The sequence below is a fragment of the Carya illinoinensis genome, chromosome 7, assembly GCF_018687715.1.
Source record: "Carya illinoinensis cultivar Pawnee chromosome 7, C.illinoinensisPawnee_v1, whole genome shotgun sequence".
NCBI classification, from domain to species: Eukaryota; Viridiplantae; Streptophyta; class Magnoliopsida; order Fagales; family Juglandaceae; genus Carya; species Carya illinoinensis.
Genome location: NC_056758.1, coordinates 31,537,460 through 31,554,134, shown reverse-complemented (window position 1 = coordinate 31,554,134; position 16,675 = coordinate 31,537,460). Strand labels below are relative to the sequence as shown.

The 16,675-nt window shown below is 34.3% G+C and overlaps 1 protein-coding gene across 3 annotated transcripts; it reads left to right on the top strand.

The window, feature by feature from the left end:
- Positions 1-871: 871 nt before the first annotated feature.
- On the top strand, positions 872-12,293 carry LOC122315237 (DUF724 domain-containing protein 2-like). Of its 3 annotated transcripts, none has more exons than XM_043131051.1 (10): positions 872-1,452; positions 2,656-2,742; positions 7,804-8,262; positions 8,914-9,028; positions 9,119-9,288; positions 9,801-9,872; positions 9,987-10,083; positions 10,160-10,264; positions 11,010-11,147; positions 11,220-12,293. In XM_043131051.1, exons 1-10 carry the CDS (start codon positions 994-996, stop codon positions 11,909-11,911), a joined length of 2,394 nt encoding a protein of 797 aa, XP_042986985.1. In that variant the 5' UTR covers positions 872-993; the 3' UTR covers positions 11,912-12,293. The 3 variants fall into 3 exon arrangements, with proteins under 3 accessions (XP_042986985.1, XP_042986983.1, XP_042986984.1); XM_043131049.1 differs by having other exon boundaries at positions 2,323-2,742; XM_043131050.1 differs by lacking the exon at positions 9,801-9,872 and having other exon boundaries at positions 2,323-2,742.
- Positions 12,294-16,675: the final 4,382 nt, after the last annotated feature.

The window sequence follows — 16,675 nt, the reverse complement described above, 5'->3', positions numbered from 1 at the left end:
ATATTTATTATTCATTAATCATTAGTGCCTGTAATAAATTATGAAAGTTACTGAATTTTATCATTAAAATCACAGATTTTATTGATGCATGCAATTTAAAAATGTAAACATAATTGTCTTAGGACAAGTTTGGGGGCTTCAGATGAGACAATTTAGTTTGTTTTTAGATATAAAATAATAAGAGTTGAGATAAAAGTTGAAAGTTGAATAAAATATTATTAAAATATATTTTTTAATATTATTTTTATTTTGAGATTTGAAAAAATTGAATTGTTTATTTTATTTTATATAAAAATTTAAAAAAATTGTAATAATTAGAAAATATGAGATGAAAATTTTTGTGAGAATGAACAAGGTTTGATCTCATTTCATCTCATTCTATTTTATTCCTTAACATAATTAAAATACAAAATTTTCAAATTAATTATTATCATTTTTTCAAATTTTTAAATAAAAAATAAATAAAAATTTCAACTTTTTTAAAATTTAAAATTTAAAATAATATTATAAAACTATATTTTTATAATATTTTAATTTTATAATATTTTTTTCAATTTTTCTCTCTCATTTCTCAAAACTTAAAAAATACTCAATTCAAATTTTCTTATTATTATTTATAAAATTCTCATATCATCTTATTCTCCAAACCTACTGTTATATTATTCATTTTATCTTAATTATAGAGTACTTTTAGATTTATAAAAAATCATATTTAAAATAAAATAACATCAATATAAAAAATATAAATACCTAAATTTTAAATTTCTTTTATCTTTTTATATAATTTTTTACTAAATCACAAAAGTCCCAAAAAAAAAAAGAAAAAAAAAAAAGGTTCCCGCTAAAAAGCCCCAAATACATGATTTCACCTCCCATTTCCCGAAGCCTTACAGTCTCTAACAGTCTCTCTCTCACCCTTGACCGAAAAAGGCATCTTCTGACTTCTGTTCGTTCTCTCTCAATCCTCACCATACAGGGACACGGCACAACAAAATGGGGTGCTTCGAAAGCAGCTGCGAGTCCGAGTCGAACCATCTCTTCAGCTTGGGTACCGAGGTCGAAGTAAGCAGCGACGAACCGGGGTTCAAGGGCTCGTGTTATCTGGCCACTATAATCGAGCTCCCCACACCCAAGAAGCTCAAGAAGGCAAGGGTCGAATACCGGACCTTGCTCACTGATGATGGGTCCGAGCAGCTCAAGGAGTACGTAGATCAGGCCTGTATAAGGCCTTTGCCTCCTCAAGAGGTCGCGGCCCAGGATTTGGAGCACGGGGAGGTTGTTGGTGCGTATTGTAGGGATGGGTGGTGGACTGGCGTGGTCGTCAAAGTTCTGGGAAATTCGAAGTACAGGGTTTTCTTCGAGAATCCACCCGACGTGATTGAGTTTGACCGAAAAGATTTGAGGGTGCACCTAGAGTGGGTCAAGGGGAAGTGGGTTCGGCCTGAAAAGCGGGTATGTCGTGCAGGTTTACCTGGATTTTAGGTTTAATTCGAAGATTTATTATTCTGATTCTGGTGCAAAATTTCGACTTATTGTTAATGGGTGCTATTTTGGATTTATTAATTGCTGGTCTAAGAGTAAGGTGGTTTTAATGCTCCGAGGATTATTTATTGGTATGATTGACGTAAGGTGTTCTTCTTTTGATTTCATCTGCTAAAGTTTGATGGGGTTCAATATTGTTAGTTTGTGAATTTCGTGAACTGTATAGGTTACATTTCAAATCATGAGAAGTGACGGTTAAAATAATGTGTTATCTTTCTATGCCTAATATAATCCTTATTTGCCGATGAAAAAAATAGTGTTATCTTTCCTAATGGGTTGTAGTGATTTATAAACTGGAGTTGGGCGTTGAATAACGTGCTGGGTATGGTATCGTCTAAATACTTTTTCTGATTCTAACTTTACCTATTTGGGTTGTTTTAGCAAGTTCTGTCATTAAAAGTCTCATTCGTTGTTGGAGAAGTATGTAATGTGAGTAAATGGGGATGTTCAGATGTTCTCTAGAGTTCAAGGTTTCTTTTCAGTTCACATGAAACTTATTCCATATGTTGCAGCTGATTGTTCAAGATCTCTAATGCACAAATGTAGATATTCACTAATGTACATAAGTAACTCCATATTTTTGCAATGTACTGGATATACTAATTTTAGCCTGTTGCTCAACTTTTGCGGCTTTGCAAATTTTTTCGGGCGAATATTTTTATTTGTATGTTATAAAGCCTCAGGGACTCCTATTCTTTGCTCACTATTCGTTTGATATAGCTGAAGATATTTGATTAAATTTACTACCATATGCCTGATTGGATAATTTGATTTCTAAAGCAAGAGACAGGTTCAATTTTTAGCTCAGGAATGGATGTAGAAGTGAATGTCAAAAAAGAAAATTTATGTGATGCTTGGTTCCCTGCAATTCTCATTAAAGATAACAGGGATGACACATTTTTGGTGAAGTATGGGAGCTCAAGAAATGGTGTTGAGGCTGATTTTGGTAGCATTACTGTAGATTTTCTCCATATTCGGCTTTCTCCTCCACCTCCTCACGCAGACAAAAAATATGATGTTTTGGAAAAAGTGGATGCATTTTGTGACTTTGCTTGGCGAGCTGGTGTGATTGCCAGACGTATTACTGATACAAGGTATCTTGTCTATTTCAAGCATGCGAATGAGGATAGGATAATCAATCAATCAGAAATAAGGCCTCGTGTGGTGTGGAAAGATGGGAAATGGGTTAGTAGATATCAGGTAATGTCTCATCTCTCTCTCTCTCTCTCTCTCTCTCTCTCTCTCTCTCTCTCTCACTGTCTCACACACACGCATGCGTGTGCGCGTGCACATACACACATGGAGTTTGACTTTTTTTGGGGGGGGGGGGGGGGGTGGCAGTGAGGGCAAGCCCTCTCTCTGTAACAAAATGAAAAGAAGAAAACTTTGCTACACAGGTGAAGCTAGCCACACTAGTAGTGAACATACATATTTAGCTTGTTTCAAATGAAAGCTTGACTGATAGGAGTGCTACTTATAGTGGTTGGGGTTTTTATTTTTTTTTAAAAGCTTTACTCTCTTTTCATTTCTTCTTCCCAAATACGTGTTCTATGATGTAAATTCTACGCTTCCTTCCCTATTAAATTGAGCTTAATGTTCTTTCCATAGTCTGCGGGGATAAACTATTTCCAATGAAGCGGTGCAGAAAAGTTCTGTCCTTCTATAGAATGCAATGCATCCAGTCAACTTGAGGATATCTTTGGAGGGTGAACATAATTGATTGGTTCAACCCTCATCAGCTGTGCTGTTTTTGACACTATCTAGTCAGTCAAATGTAGTTTTGCTTAATTCCTCAATTACTTATTATACATCTTTATTTGAATGGAATCATTTGACTAATGCTAATAAGTTTTCCGAGAATCATTTTTTTTTATAGGTAATCAAGAAATTTTATTTATAGAAGTAGGCAAAGCCCAAGTACATAGGGAGTATGCATGAGAATAACCTAATTAGAGTTTACAATTGACAAAAGAAGATCATGGACATTTAGTCCATTACAAACAATGACCCCTGCCCATAAGAACAAAGTTTTAAAAAACAAAGCTTTGAGCTCATTCATTGTTCTCTCACGATCTTCGAAGCTTCTATTATTTCTCTCTCGCCAAATGTACCAACACATGCATATATGAACCATTTTCAAGATCGTTGCCACTTTTGAGTTGCCTTGGAGGCCTCTCCAACTTGCAAGGAAATCCACCAGTCTAAGAGACATGACCCATAACTACTAGTTCTCGTGAAAAAATCATCCCACATGGTCTGGGCCACCTTGCAATGTAAAAACAAGTGATCTACTAATTCACCATGCTTCTTACACATACAACACTAGTCCAACACCATTACCCAACGTTTCCTTAAGTTATCTATGGTGAGGATCTTGTCTAGAGATGCTGTCCAAACGAAAAAAGTTGCTTTTGAATGAACTTTCGTTTGCCATATGTTCTTCCATGGGAACATAGTCCTTCCAAGGCTCGTTAGAACTTGGTAAAATGATCTGACCGTGAATTTACCTTTCTTAGAAGGGATCCAGCTCATCTTATTTGTGGTATCCTTTGTAATACTTACAGAACACAATACCTTATAGAACTCTGTGATAGTCTCCATCTCCTAGTCATTGGCAGCCCTATTGAATTCTGCATTCCATTGAGAGGAGCCACTAGAAAAGACCAAGAGATCAGCTATCGCGACATCTTTTTCTCGTGCAATCTCAAAAATAGCAGGGAAGGTGTATTGTAGGCTACGTTCACTCCACCATTTGTCATACCAAAATCTAATACGAGAGTCATTACCCACCACAATATGTATATGTCTTCGGAAGATCTCCCAATGTATCTTAATGTATTTCCATAAACCCAATCTGTATGTTCCACGTACCTCATTTGAGCATGCAACACCTTCTCGTAGGTCAGGAATATTACGAACATTCATAACATAATGCCTAGTAAAGAGATTCGAAGTCATGAAAATACCTCATTTATTGAATTATCCAACTAGCCTAACATAATGGTCTTTGATGAAATAAAGCTGAAACATAATGAAAAGGCATAAACTAGTTCTGTGTGGTGATCACTTAATCAAATATTATAATCATAAACTAAATCCTTGTGGAAATAACACTTATTTCAATCTAAGTCTTTGAACTAATCTACTCTTGGCTTTCCAGCTCTGCGTCTTTGCAATCAACATCTGAGACATTAAAAACATGAAGACAGAAAACAAATGATTCGAAGACTCAGTAATAGCACATCATAATGTAAATTTAACTTAGCTTAACGTTAGGCTTGGTTTATAAAATTTCAATGTATCATAACATATGCAGAATTAACAAGATCGTGGAATTTCATATAACATGATGCATGAGTGACTGACTCCATACATTTTCTAACAATCATACATGACTTATTCATATTATCTTTCACGTATTAGTGGCCCTCATTACATGTGTGAATCAGTCCAATTGTCGTTGACGGCATATACTTATCGTGACATGAGGTGAACTACGCTTGGGTCCATGACACCATGTAATGTATCATATCATGTAGAGATACATGCTTGGTTTCGTGTTATCACTTAACATATGGTGAACCACGCTTGAATCTGTGGCAATGTCTAAAGTATCATAACACGTAGTGAAACACGTTTGGGTCTGTGTTATCACATAGCAGAGGGTAAACCACGCTTGAGTCCATGGCACTGCATATCATAACCTGTGGTGAATACGCTTGGGTCCACGTCACCTTAAAACCTCATATCTTTCATGTGTTTTCTTACTAACTTTCATAATGCATGAGAACATGTTTGACTTCTTGAATTTACCTGGCATGGCATACTCTTGTGTATGGCATAGCATTATACATGGCATATTAATGAGTCTTACATTGCATAGCATAACATAGGCATGGCATAACATGATCTAAATATTACATGAACATTACATGGCATACATGATCACATATTACATGAACATTACATGGCATAGACGTGATTTTCCTCACATCTCATCCATACCAGCATAGCATCACCAACATATCATTGTAATTCATCAAGATTCGTGAAAAGGGGTCTAACCTTGACTTAGCTCGTAGCGTAGTGTATGTAAACATCACATTTTTCATGAACAATCAGAATAATTACAGCACACATTATTATGATCATGCTACTTACCTCTTAGCGCTGCTTCTTGGTTCTTGCTTTGTAGCTCGTTATTGAGCGGAGATTGTGGGTGGCTGTGGATTTGGGAGCTGGTCACGACAGTGACTGGAGGATCCCTCTAAATATGGTGGTGCGACACAGAGAGAGAGAGAGGGTTTAGAGAGAGAAACTGTCAAGCCAAGAAACGACAAGGCAAAGGGAGGAATTCCGACGTGGGCTTATTGGGAAGGTGTGAGTTCGGCGGGTTTTGGGCAACCTGGGTGGTGCTCCGACGTCCTTCGAGGTGGCCGGCGGTGGCAGAAAAATATACCCAATGTTATTTAATTATAGACGCAGAGGAAGAGGAAAAAGTGATGGAGGGGGGATGAGGACTTCCCGACGGTGTCCTTTGAGTGATTCCGGCAATGAGAGAGTCTTGGTTTTTTGTGGGGAGGGTTACAATGGTGCTGTGGAAAAAAAAAAGAAGTTTTGATTTTTCTGAGAAAGGATCCTGGCCATTGCTATCATTTGGTGTGAGGGAGGACATAATGTGAATAAAAGAGAAGATTTAGGCTAGGTTTTGAAGTTTGAATTTGGCTACAAATTAGGAAGTTACTTCCACTAGGAAATAAACACTGAGAGGCTTATGGCGTAAAGAGTGGAAGAATCCCACTAAAAAACAATCACATATCTGAATAATAATAATAATAATAATAATAATAATAATAATCCAAATTTTAAATCCTAATCCTCTATGTTACAGAGCACCATTCTCACCAAGCCTCCCCAAACTGTGAATCTATAACGAACTTCCATAGGGCCCCCCTTTCGTTTTGGTACCTCCACAACCATTTACCCAATAAGACTTGGTTGAATTTTGTCAAGTTGCGAATTCCCAAGCCACCCCCAGAAATTGGGGTACATGCAAGTGACCAATTAACCAAATGAAATTTGAACTCTTCTCCCAATCCACTCCTCAAGAAGTTCCGTTTTAGCTTCTCTATATGCTTAGCCACCTTTATAGGGAGCGGGAGCAAGGACAAAAATTAGGTGGGTAAATTAGAAAGAGTGCTTTTAATCAAAGTAAGTCTACCACCTTTAGACAAATAAAGCTTCTTCCAAGAAGCCAATCTACGTTCCACCTCTTCAACCACGCCATTCCAAAACCTCTCTGATGAGCACCCAATGGTAGGCCAAGATTTTTCAAGGTTAAAGATGAGACCTGACATCCCAAGATAGAGGCTAAAGCCTCCGCGTCGGGAACATCCCCCACCGGCACCAATACAGACTTTGATAGATTAATTCTCAAGCCCGAGACAGCTTCAAAGCTAAGAAATAATGTTGGACAAAATCAAACCCCTTAATGCATGCAAATCCAACATCTTTTGTTTTTATATATTCATCATGATTTATTGGGTTTATGTATAAGTTATTTGTAACCTATAAAAAATTGTATAAGTTATTTGTATCTGTAAAGCATTAAGGGGTTTGATCCATCAGTTTGTTTAAATTTTCGTGTATAGACAGTACAATATATGCCTTGGTATTATCATGTTGGGCTCCCTCAATGTTCTAATGTGTGCCAAAGTCACTGTGTGCTAAAGAGTGGTTGCCCACCCTTTGTTGGGAAAAATTGGAAGATTGGTCGGATACATAAGCTGCATTCATTGAGGGAATTCGTATTTGGTGGTCTGTTTCTTGTTCAAACCATGTTCGTTTCTAAGAAGTATATTTCCTTATAGGTTATACTCTTTCTAGTTCTTAAATAGGTGTATGCACATGTATACTTCCAGTGTACCTGGGCTATGCCCCCATCTTTGTATCAATAAAATAACTTATTACTTATAAAAAAAAAATATTTCCTTATAGGTTATAGTAAGCATGTAATCATGGTTTCTTTGTTGTTAATAATTTTTTTTTCCCAAAAAGTTACATACTATTCTGTTCTGAGAATGGTACAAATATGGGCATGAATTGCTGAGAGATGTATGCAACGACCATGGGTATGGGGCGATGAATTATAGCATCACTTGGGCAATCTTGGTGTTTAGATAACAGCGATATATTAGAAATTTTTGTGGAATGAATGATAGCTTAATCAATGGTAGCTTAAATGACGGAATTTTGTTTCAGGAAGTATTGCTTGCTCCAGATATTCAAGAACATTTGAGGCATGCTAAGACTACAAGTAACCCTGAGGGAACCGTTCAAGTTGAAAGTTCGGGTGGCACAAAAGATGATATGGGCAACGAAACACCTCTTTCTGCAAATTCTATAAAGAATTTGATAGAACTCTCAAGTCCTGGTGATGAAAAAGAAGCACAGTATACCTTGACACAAAGCACGAAGAAAATGAAACTACCCACCACCCCCCAGGGCAATTCAACAGACTCACACCCTTCAAAAAAGTTGATAACAAGGAAAACCGCTGGGGAAATGTTATTCGCTGCAGAATGTAAGTTAAGGAAGCAGCGAAAGAAAATATCAACTGAAGCAGTTTCTAGATTGGATACCGCAAACAGTGGAGGTAAAAAAACAAGACACTCTGAGGTCGACGGCAATAAACCTTCTGCTGTGGATGCAACGGAAGTTGTGAGTGAATCCTTTCTTGTTGTCCTTAGCTTACTTGTTCAAGTACTGCATGCCTTTTTTTTATCTTCTTTTTTCTTTTCATAAGCAATAAGTATTTCAACAAAGAGTTCAAATGGCACAATCCAGGTACACAATGATAAAGGGAAGCATGAATATGTTGATATAAGAACTTTTGGGAAGGAAACTCATGAGTTGAATTTCTGCTATTAGTCCTTCAGTTATCTGTATATCCTATATGTGGATTTTGATCAAGACAAACATGAACATATTCTTTTTTATCGGTAGTTTTTTTTTTATCTATCATGAGAATAGGCAAGAGCGCAAGTATATGGGAAGACAAACATGAACATATGAAATAGGGGATCAATTCATAATCCACCTTGACACGATTTACCATTCCTGACTAGGTCACATTTTGAAATTTCACCACTTGGCTGTTTTTTCTATCCAGAACAACTTCTTTCTCTTATTTCTGTTACAAATCAAGAGTTCAAGTCAAAGGCAAGGAAGTTGAAAAAGTATGCAAAATACACTTTTGAAGAACTTAACAAAAAATGCACTCTTGGAGATTTGGAAAGCCAACACAGGGTTCTGTAATAGATCTGAAATATTATAATACATTTTGTAGGGTTAATGTATTTACTTGTGCAGTGGCCCAAGCAACAGAAGCATAGTCAATTAGACAGTGAAAAAACAACTCCTGGTAAAAGGAAGAGGAGACTATCGATGAAATTAAAAGTAAAAAGCCCATCGTCTTCAGCATCAGGTAAACATGGTCATGGATATATATATATATAATATATTTCATTGATTGGATTTTCTATAGCAAAGAATCTTTATGTCGTATCACATGCAGGTGGTGGCACTGCAAAAGAAATTGTTTGCAAGGGTGCAAGTAAAGACACTGGAATGCCTATCATCATAGGTTTAGAAGCTAAGGGGACGGGGGTTTCAGACTCTGGAAATTGTGGTCAGCTTTTAGATCAGAAGAAGAATACAAATTCTCCTACAGAAGATAGGCCAATGGTAAGTTTTGTACTGAGATCTCTCTCTCTCTCTCTCTCTCTCTCTCTCTCTCTCTCGTTTGATAAGGTTGTACTGAGATTCATCTTATGTATGCCAGGACTCAGCAGTATATGATCAAATATTTGTATGATCAAGTTTATTGTGCCACCTAGGCAAAATTGTGTTGTTGTCAGGGAAAAAGAAGGGAAAAGAAAAAAGAAATCTGTTCAAAGAGTACCCACTATGCCGCTCTTTCTTGGTGGCAAAGTAGATAGCCATTTTAGTGCGGTGCACACGCAGCATGTAAATGTATGTGGGGGGTCCCTCAAACCAAGTTGATTTGATGAAATTAATTACGTGTAACCAAAAGAAACTTCTGAATGGACAAATGAAGATTTCTATGGTGTTATCAAATTGTTAAGTTAGAGCCTACTATGTGAATGTAGAAAGTGGATGAACAGAAAATATTTTAGGATTCCAGCTTTGGACAATGATTTCAATTGACATTATCTAAATTAGCTATTAATACTCAGGTCATGTCATCTCAACTTGCTAGTGATTCAAGTTTGGCATATCTTCTACATAGCTTGGGTCTGTGTGACATGGTATGATGGTAATACGTTTAGTGGAAGGTCCACCATAATGATTTGTCATTTTTCTATTTATGTTTTTGACTTAGCCCAGTGTTATTGGTTAGGATGTTTGTTCTTATTGTGCAGGAGATAGATCAGCAGAAATCTGGTGGAAACAGCATCAAAAGAAAGAGAGGAAGACCCCGTAAAGTAGTGGTCACAGACTCAAAAGCTTCAGAGGAAGGTATATGATAACTTCAAGCTATAAATGCTGGGTGTTTCTCTTTTTTACTAAAACCACTGTGCTTCATGATTTGTAGGAAAGGAACAGAATGGAGCTGGAGGTGCTGCTGATGGAACTGTTAAAGAAGATTGTCCAACCCAAGGAGTTGCTTTAGATGTGCTTATTGGGGAAAAATCTGCAGGTATGAGGAGTGTTTAATCTTATTTTTTTGCGGCCCCTAGTAAGGAGTCTCTGAAGCTTATCAGATGCTAGAAGCTTATGAAGGGTCTACAAGATAGTGATCGAGTGATAATATTAGACTAGCCCCTAAATATTAAAACAAATGACAGGTTTTTGCAAACATCAAGGAAGAAACCCAAAATGTATTTGTCAAAGGAGAACAAAATAAAGAAATCCCTTAAAACAATAAGCTCAGTTTAATTAGTACAAGGGCCTAGTTGTGCAGGGGCTTTCATTTTTTTCCTGTGGATATGAGTATGTTTCCTTTATCGTTCATTTTATAGCTGATGAGCCCTAGGAGAGTGAAATGAGTCTCAGAATTTTGTAACAGCCACTCCAAGGCTCTTATTCCATGATTCCTCAACAGTTTAATAGAGCATTAGATTCCTTTGTTTGTGTGAGATATTTTTCTAGGAGAGGTTGCTAAACTTAAATATGTACTGTACAACATCATTGTCTTGCATTATACTTTTCCATATTCACATCTGTAAAAAGGACCTTTACTCCAACATATCTGTGAGATTCATGTATGAAGAAAAAGGATGAACCAACTGGGAATAATTGCTGGAAAGACATGGCAGATTGATAACTCAACTTTCCGCCTCCATACTGTAAAACAACATCATAAGGACCAACTTAGGTGAAAAAATAGCTTTCATCTTATACTGCTGACATCTGGAACTGAACCCATAGCTTGAATTTTGTAGACCCTCATGATGTCTCAACAACGAATGATGTTGGCAGTACAAGTGTTGCAACATCCGGCAATATGGATGATGATGATCAGCCTCTGTCAAAATGGTTCGTTGGAATGCTGCATTGTCCAACGAGTATCAAAGAATCAAGTAAGCTAGTTTGACATACTAATTCATACCTGTTATGATAGTAGGTGCTGATTATATTTATCTTCTGCACAGAACTATCACCTGGAAGGACTATTGATGAATGCGAGGAAGCAAGAGAACAAGTTGATATTGTGCAGCAAGTTCCTGCAGCTGATGCCACAGCCTGTATGTTGGACGAGAATAGAAGGTTGCCTTTTGTGAAGAGTTCACCAGTCTGGAAGGCAATTGAATCGATGGAAATATTCAGAATAATGCCACAAAATCCACATTTTCTTCCTTTGGATAAATGTAAAGAGGAGTATCGTGAGGGATTGGCTATTGGTAATATGGTAACTTTTGCAAGTTTGGTTGAGAAAATATCCAAGTTGCGACTAGATGACCCTAGAAGTACTTTTGATGGCTATTTGGAGAGTCTTCTTGACTTGGAAAAACATGGATTTGATCTTACAGTTGTACGAGGACGAATAAATGAATTGCTTTCAATTAAAGATGGGCAAGGGCGGATTCTGAGTGAATCAAAAGATGTGGAGTGTAAGATACTGCATTGTAATCGTGAGAAAACTGAAATGGCTGAAGAGATGGCCAATATTACCGAGCAGATGGCCGAGCTACAGAAGAAACAAGCATTGATCAAGTCAGAATTGAGAAATAAAAAACAGGAAATTTCCCGGTTGCAGATACGTGTGGATGCAATCAATCGAGACATTCAGAGTGGTCGCCTTGATTTTGAGAAGGTAGCTGCCGCCCCTTGGAAATTGGGATGATATCCTCTCCACAACCCTTATTGTCTTCCTTATCTTCTGCTCCAGCCCCCCCTCTGTTGTTTAATTGTCCTGGAGGCACTGCACAACTGACTATGGAAGTTGTTAACATAGCACGTTAGAGTGGTGTTGAAAGAAGTAGGTTTGTATTTGACCTTGTACATGGATTCTGTACGACTCCCCTTTCTTTTCTTTCTCATCTTAACACGCCACTCTCTGTGTTTGATGGCATTTTGCCTCTCGACTTTTGAACGTTTTATTTTGTGATTAGCGATTGATGCTATGTTGGTCTTTGCTGCCAGTCTTTTGAAAACTAGAGATACAAAACCTGTGTACTCATTTAAGACATGATTTCCCATTGACAGATGCATGTGATCGTGTATTACATTTGTCTTGCCTTGTCGAGAATATTTATTCTAGAACTTCTATTCACAAGCTATACACGCTATATAATTTAATTTATAATATTTGAATTATATCACGTGGATGATGTGTAATGTAGAGATTTTAGAAAAGAATTTTTCTTATTTAATAGTCTTGACAAATATCAGTAGTAATCATGTGTTACATATATATATATATAGGTGTTAGAAAACACTTTCCAAATTGAATATAATTGGAGTTATGTTATATATAATTATTTTTATATATTTTTTATACATTTTATTGATGTGATTGGTTAAAATAATTATTTTATATAAAAAAATAACGCATCTAATCACATTAATGAAATGTTCAATGAGTATATAAAATTAAATGTATATAAAATTTTTGATATAATTGAATTACTTTTTTCGTTGTGAAGATTTAACAATGTTAAAATAAAATATAAATAATTAAATTTATATCTTTTCATCAATTTAAATAATAAAAAATTTTAAAATTATTTATATATATCTTATCTAACAAACTACTTTTGACCCGTGCTTCAAAGTTCAAATATTTGGAGTGCATATAATAAGGCCCAATCTAAGGCCTTACAACCTTTTATTTAATTATATTTTAAATTAAAAATATTTTTTATAAAAATAACATTATTTTGTACAAATATTTTTATTTTAAAATTTAAAAAATTATACTTTTATCCTTACTGGAGGGAGGCATCATTGAGAAAATCTTAATAGCAGCTACTGTTTAAGAGCAGCCACTGCACACATTACGTGTAGACCGGATTCATTAACAAGGGAACCGGTTTTGCCTAACTCACCCCATCCCTTCGAAACCCATAAGTCCCGCAACCTTTCTGCAGCTCCCCCTCTTCACAGTCTTTTTGCATTCTTCCCATCTTACTCTCATATATCTGTAGAATTTCAATTGACTTATGTTCTGTCATGCTCACCAGATTCATAAGTTTCGTGACAAATGGTATCACGTTTCTTTTCCAAAATCGTTCAACCAAATGAAATAGGATGTGTAAAAATTTAGAAAAAATAATACGATGTGAAATCTCAACGTGAATCCTCTAGAAAAACCCAGAAATCTGATATAAACCTAGAAAAACGCAGATTGAACATTGCATGTGAAATTTGATATAAAAACCCAGAAAAATAAAAAATGGTTGATCCAAAAACAACTCAAACTCTTGTCTTTCAGATTCTCTGCTCTTGACCCACCAAGAAAATAAAGAGGAGAAGAAGTAATTATTTTTATTTTTGAAAAGAAAAAAAGTTCATACGGACATAAAGAAAAAGAAAAACGCTGGCAATCCATAGCATCAACATAATCCCCTTTGGAAAAAATCGTGAGAATGAATTTGGGAGAAACGTGTAAAACATGAAATCTACAGAGTTTGTTTTTGATGGTGGAGAAATGCTTTTCGGAGGTATTTCGTCGGTTGCACTTGCTTTGGCGGGTTAGTTTTACGTCTGGTCTACTTTTTCTTTTCCTTTTGTCTGGTCTGCTTCCATAAGTTGGCCTTCTCAACCTTCTTTAGCCTGTATTTGGGTGTCGAAGTATGTTGAACATTTCTTATTATTATTTATTATTTTATTATTATTTATTATTTATTTTTATTATTATTTATTATTTTTTACTTATTATTTATTATCTATTTTTTATTATTATTCATAATTCTCCTCAATACTTCTCGTATCCAAACCACCATAAACTTAATTTACTTATATTAAAAAAAAAAAATAACAAAAAAACAGCAGAAGCAGTCACGATTACGTGCAATGTGTGCACCGCGGCAGCATTACATCACATGGATGCAGTATCCATGACAGGCTTTAAATGAATGGAAAGAGTTCCATAGCTGGACACAGTTCATTCGCAATAGACATCTGCACAGTAGAGGAGGGACAGAGCATGTAATAAGTAGGGTTCTGCATTTTCTGCGACATGGACAGAGACGTGATGGCTTTTTGTACAGTAAGGGCATTCGCATCCGGTATTCTAAAAGGGTAATTATAGAATTTTTGGTAATTTGACATTTATTATAGAATTTTAATCCAAATATTTCTCGTATCTAGATTTTTATTTAAAAAAAAATATTAAAAAAATTTATTAATATTTTATTTTAATATATAAAATAAATATTTTTCTAATCATTTATACTTTCCCTCGTAATCATATTTTATAGTTTTAAATAATAATTTTAAAAATAATTTAATTAATTACGAAAATATAAAAAAATTAATTTTAAAAATATTATCATACCCACAAAAAATTATTTTAAATTTTTATTTAAAATATTCATTAAAGTAATAGTTCAAAATATAAAAAAAATATTAAATAATTAAGTTTATAAATAAAAGTGAGAGAAAAAAGTAATAAAAATATATAAAAATATTATTTTAATAGAATAAAAAAAGATAAGAAATGAAATGCATAAGATTTTTGAAATATGAGTAAAATTTATAATTTTTTTTAAAAATATAATTTTTTAACTAAATTATAAATTTTTTTATAAAGAATGAGACGTGAATGCTCTAATAGGGTTAACACTTGAGATTGAATCCAAGTCAAATTACTTGAAATTGAACTGAAAATTCCAACTGTTATTAAAACGGAATAAAAAATAAAAATGAAAAATAAAAGTAAATGTTTGCATATTAGCCATAAAAATTTAATGAATAATAGTAAAATAATTTAAAAATAATAATGAGATAGTTTAAGTTAAGTATATTTTAAGTTTAAAAAAATGAGAGAGAAAAAATTGAATAAAAAATATTATAAATTTAAAATATTATTTATAATATTATTTTTGTTTAAGATTTAAAAAAATTAAATTCTTTTTTATTTTTATTTAAAAATTAAAAAAATGTAATAATTAGTTTAAAAATTTTATACTTAAATTATATTTTAATAAAATAAAATAAAATAAAATGAGATAGGTGTATTTTCAAACAAGAGAGCATTCACATTAGTCTATGTATATACATATGTAAAGTTATTTTTGCATAATACGAGCATAAATTCAGTTGCAGGAATTATCGATCTTCAAATATTTAGCTAGCTATAAATAATGATTTTACACTTTTATATATTTATTTTTTACTCTCTAAAATATATTTTACTTATTCTTTCTCCCGATCTTCTCCCACACTCTCTCACATACTCTCTATTATTTCTCTCTCCTCTAAAATAATAAAATATAATATTTTTTTATTATTTTATCTCAAATATGTATAAGTTAATGTAAAAATTTTATTTAAATGACAAAGTACATATGTAAAAAAAAAAAATTTTACATATACATATGTATAAACTAATATAATGCTATTAATCAGTAGACCGGTACACAATCTATTCGATAAAAGTCCACAACAAAATAAATGCCCTAAATACGATAGGAACAATCCTTTTTGGACAATTATAGTACTTTCAGTGGTGGCCGCCTCAAAATGCAAAGCATCATCTGTGGACGGATAGGATTTAGCCAGACTTTAAGCAGGAAGGATCGCGATAGGTCAATAATAAATACATCCTTGTCAACACCGCTGCCACTCTCTTGTATACAATAATTGCTACGAAGCATTTTGGGCAGGACAATCCGATACATGGAGTTTAAAGGACCCCAATGGAAAAATGCAACATCAGCCTCTCATACAAGTGAAGTCTACACCTGCACACACAATAACATGCGATATCCTTGGGCCCTCTGTCTCTCTCTCCTCACGAACCCTAGCCAGCTTCTCTACCCCCTCTCTATCTCTCACGATGCGGAAACTTTCCAGTTAATTTCATCATCTTCAGATCAAACTTTGTCAAGGGACAACCAGAGGCCCATTAATTTTCCAATTTGAGAAAAGTCGTTCTAGAGCCAGGACAACTCAAATCCAGACCAGTTCAAAAGACTGACCGGAGAGAGACAGAGCAAGATACAAAGAACAGCGTAGTCCCTTTTTTTTTTTTTTTTAAAAGATAAAATTTACTGGGAGTTCAAGCAACCAAATAGCTATGAAATATGACGGCACCGACTACTAACTGCAACAACAGTCAAGGGTAAAGCCCAGAATAAATGCAGGCCATGTAATCAAGATAAACTCAGGCAAAATATTGTTTAGAACATTCTTTTCTTTGATTTGATTTTTTTACTTAATGGTTAAGTAAATATTTTTTAATAATATTATATATTTTTTAAAATATTTAAATATATTAAAAAATATATTAAAAAAATATAAAAAAATTTAAAAAATATAATTACAAGTACAATTATGCACTAATATGTATACTAATGTGATGTGATTAGTTAAAAAGTAGATTTTATTGAAAATATTATTAATTTAAATTTTAAGTATAAATAAATTAATATTAATATATAGA

What these genes read in the sequence shown, in the direction of transcription:
- LOC122315237 (XM_043131049.1), top strand. Translation starts at nt 994, where the DNA reads ATGGGGTGCTTCGAAAGCAGCTGCGAGTCCGAGTCGAACCATCTCTTC. An exon ending in CTACAGAAGATAGGCCAATG is followed by an intron (nt 9,289 to 9,800) that starts GTAAGTTTTGTA and finishes ATTAATACTCAG; the next exon opens with GTCATGTCATCTCAACTTGC. An exon ending in CTCAAAAGCTTCAGAGGAAG is followed by an intron (nt 10,084 to 10,159) that starts GTATATGATAAC and finishes CATGATTTGTAG; the next exon opens with GAAAGGAACAGAATGGAGCT.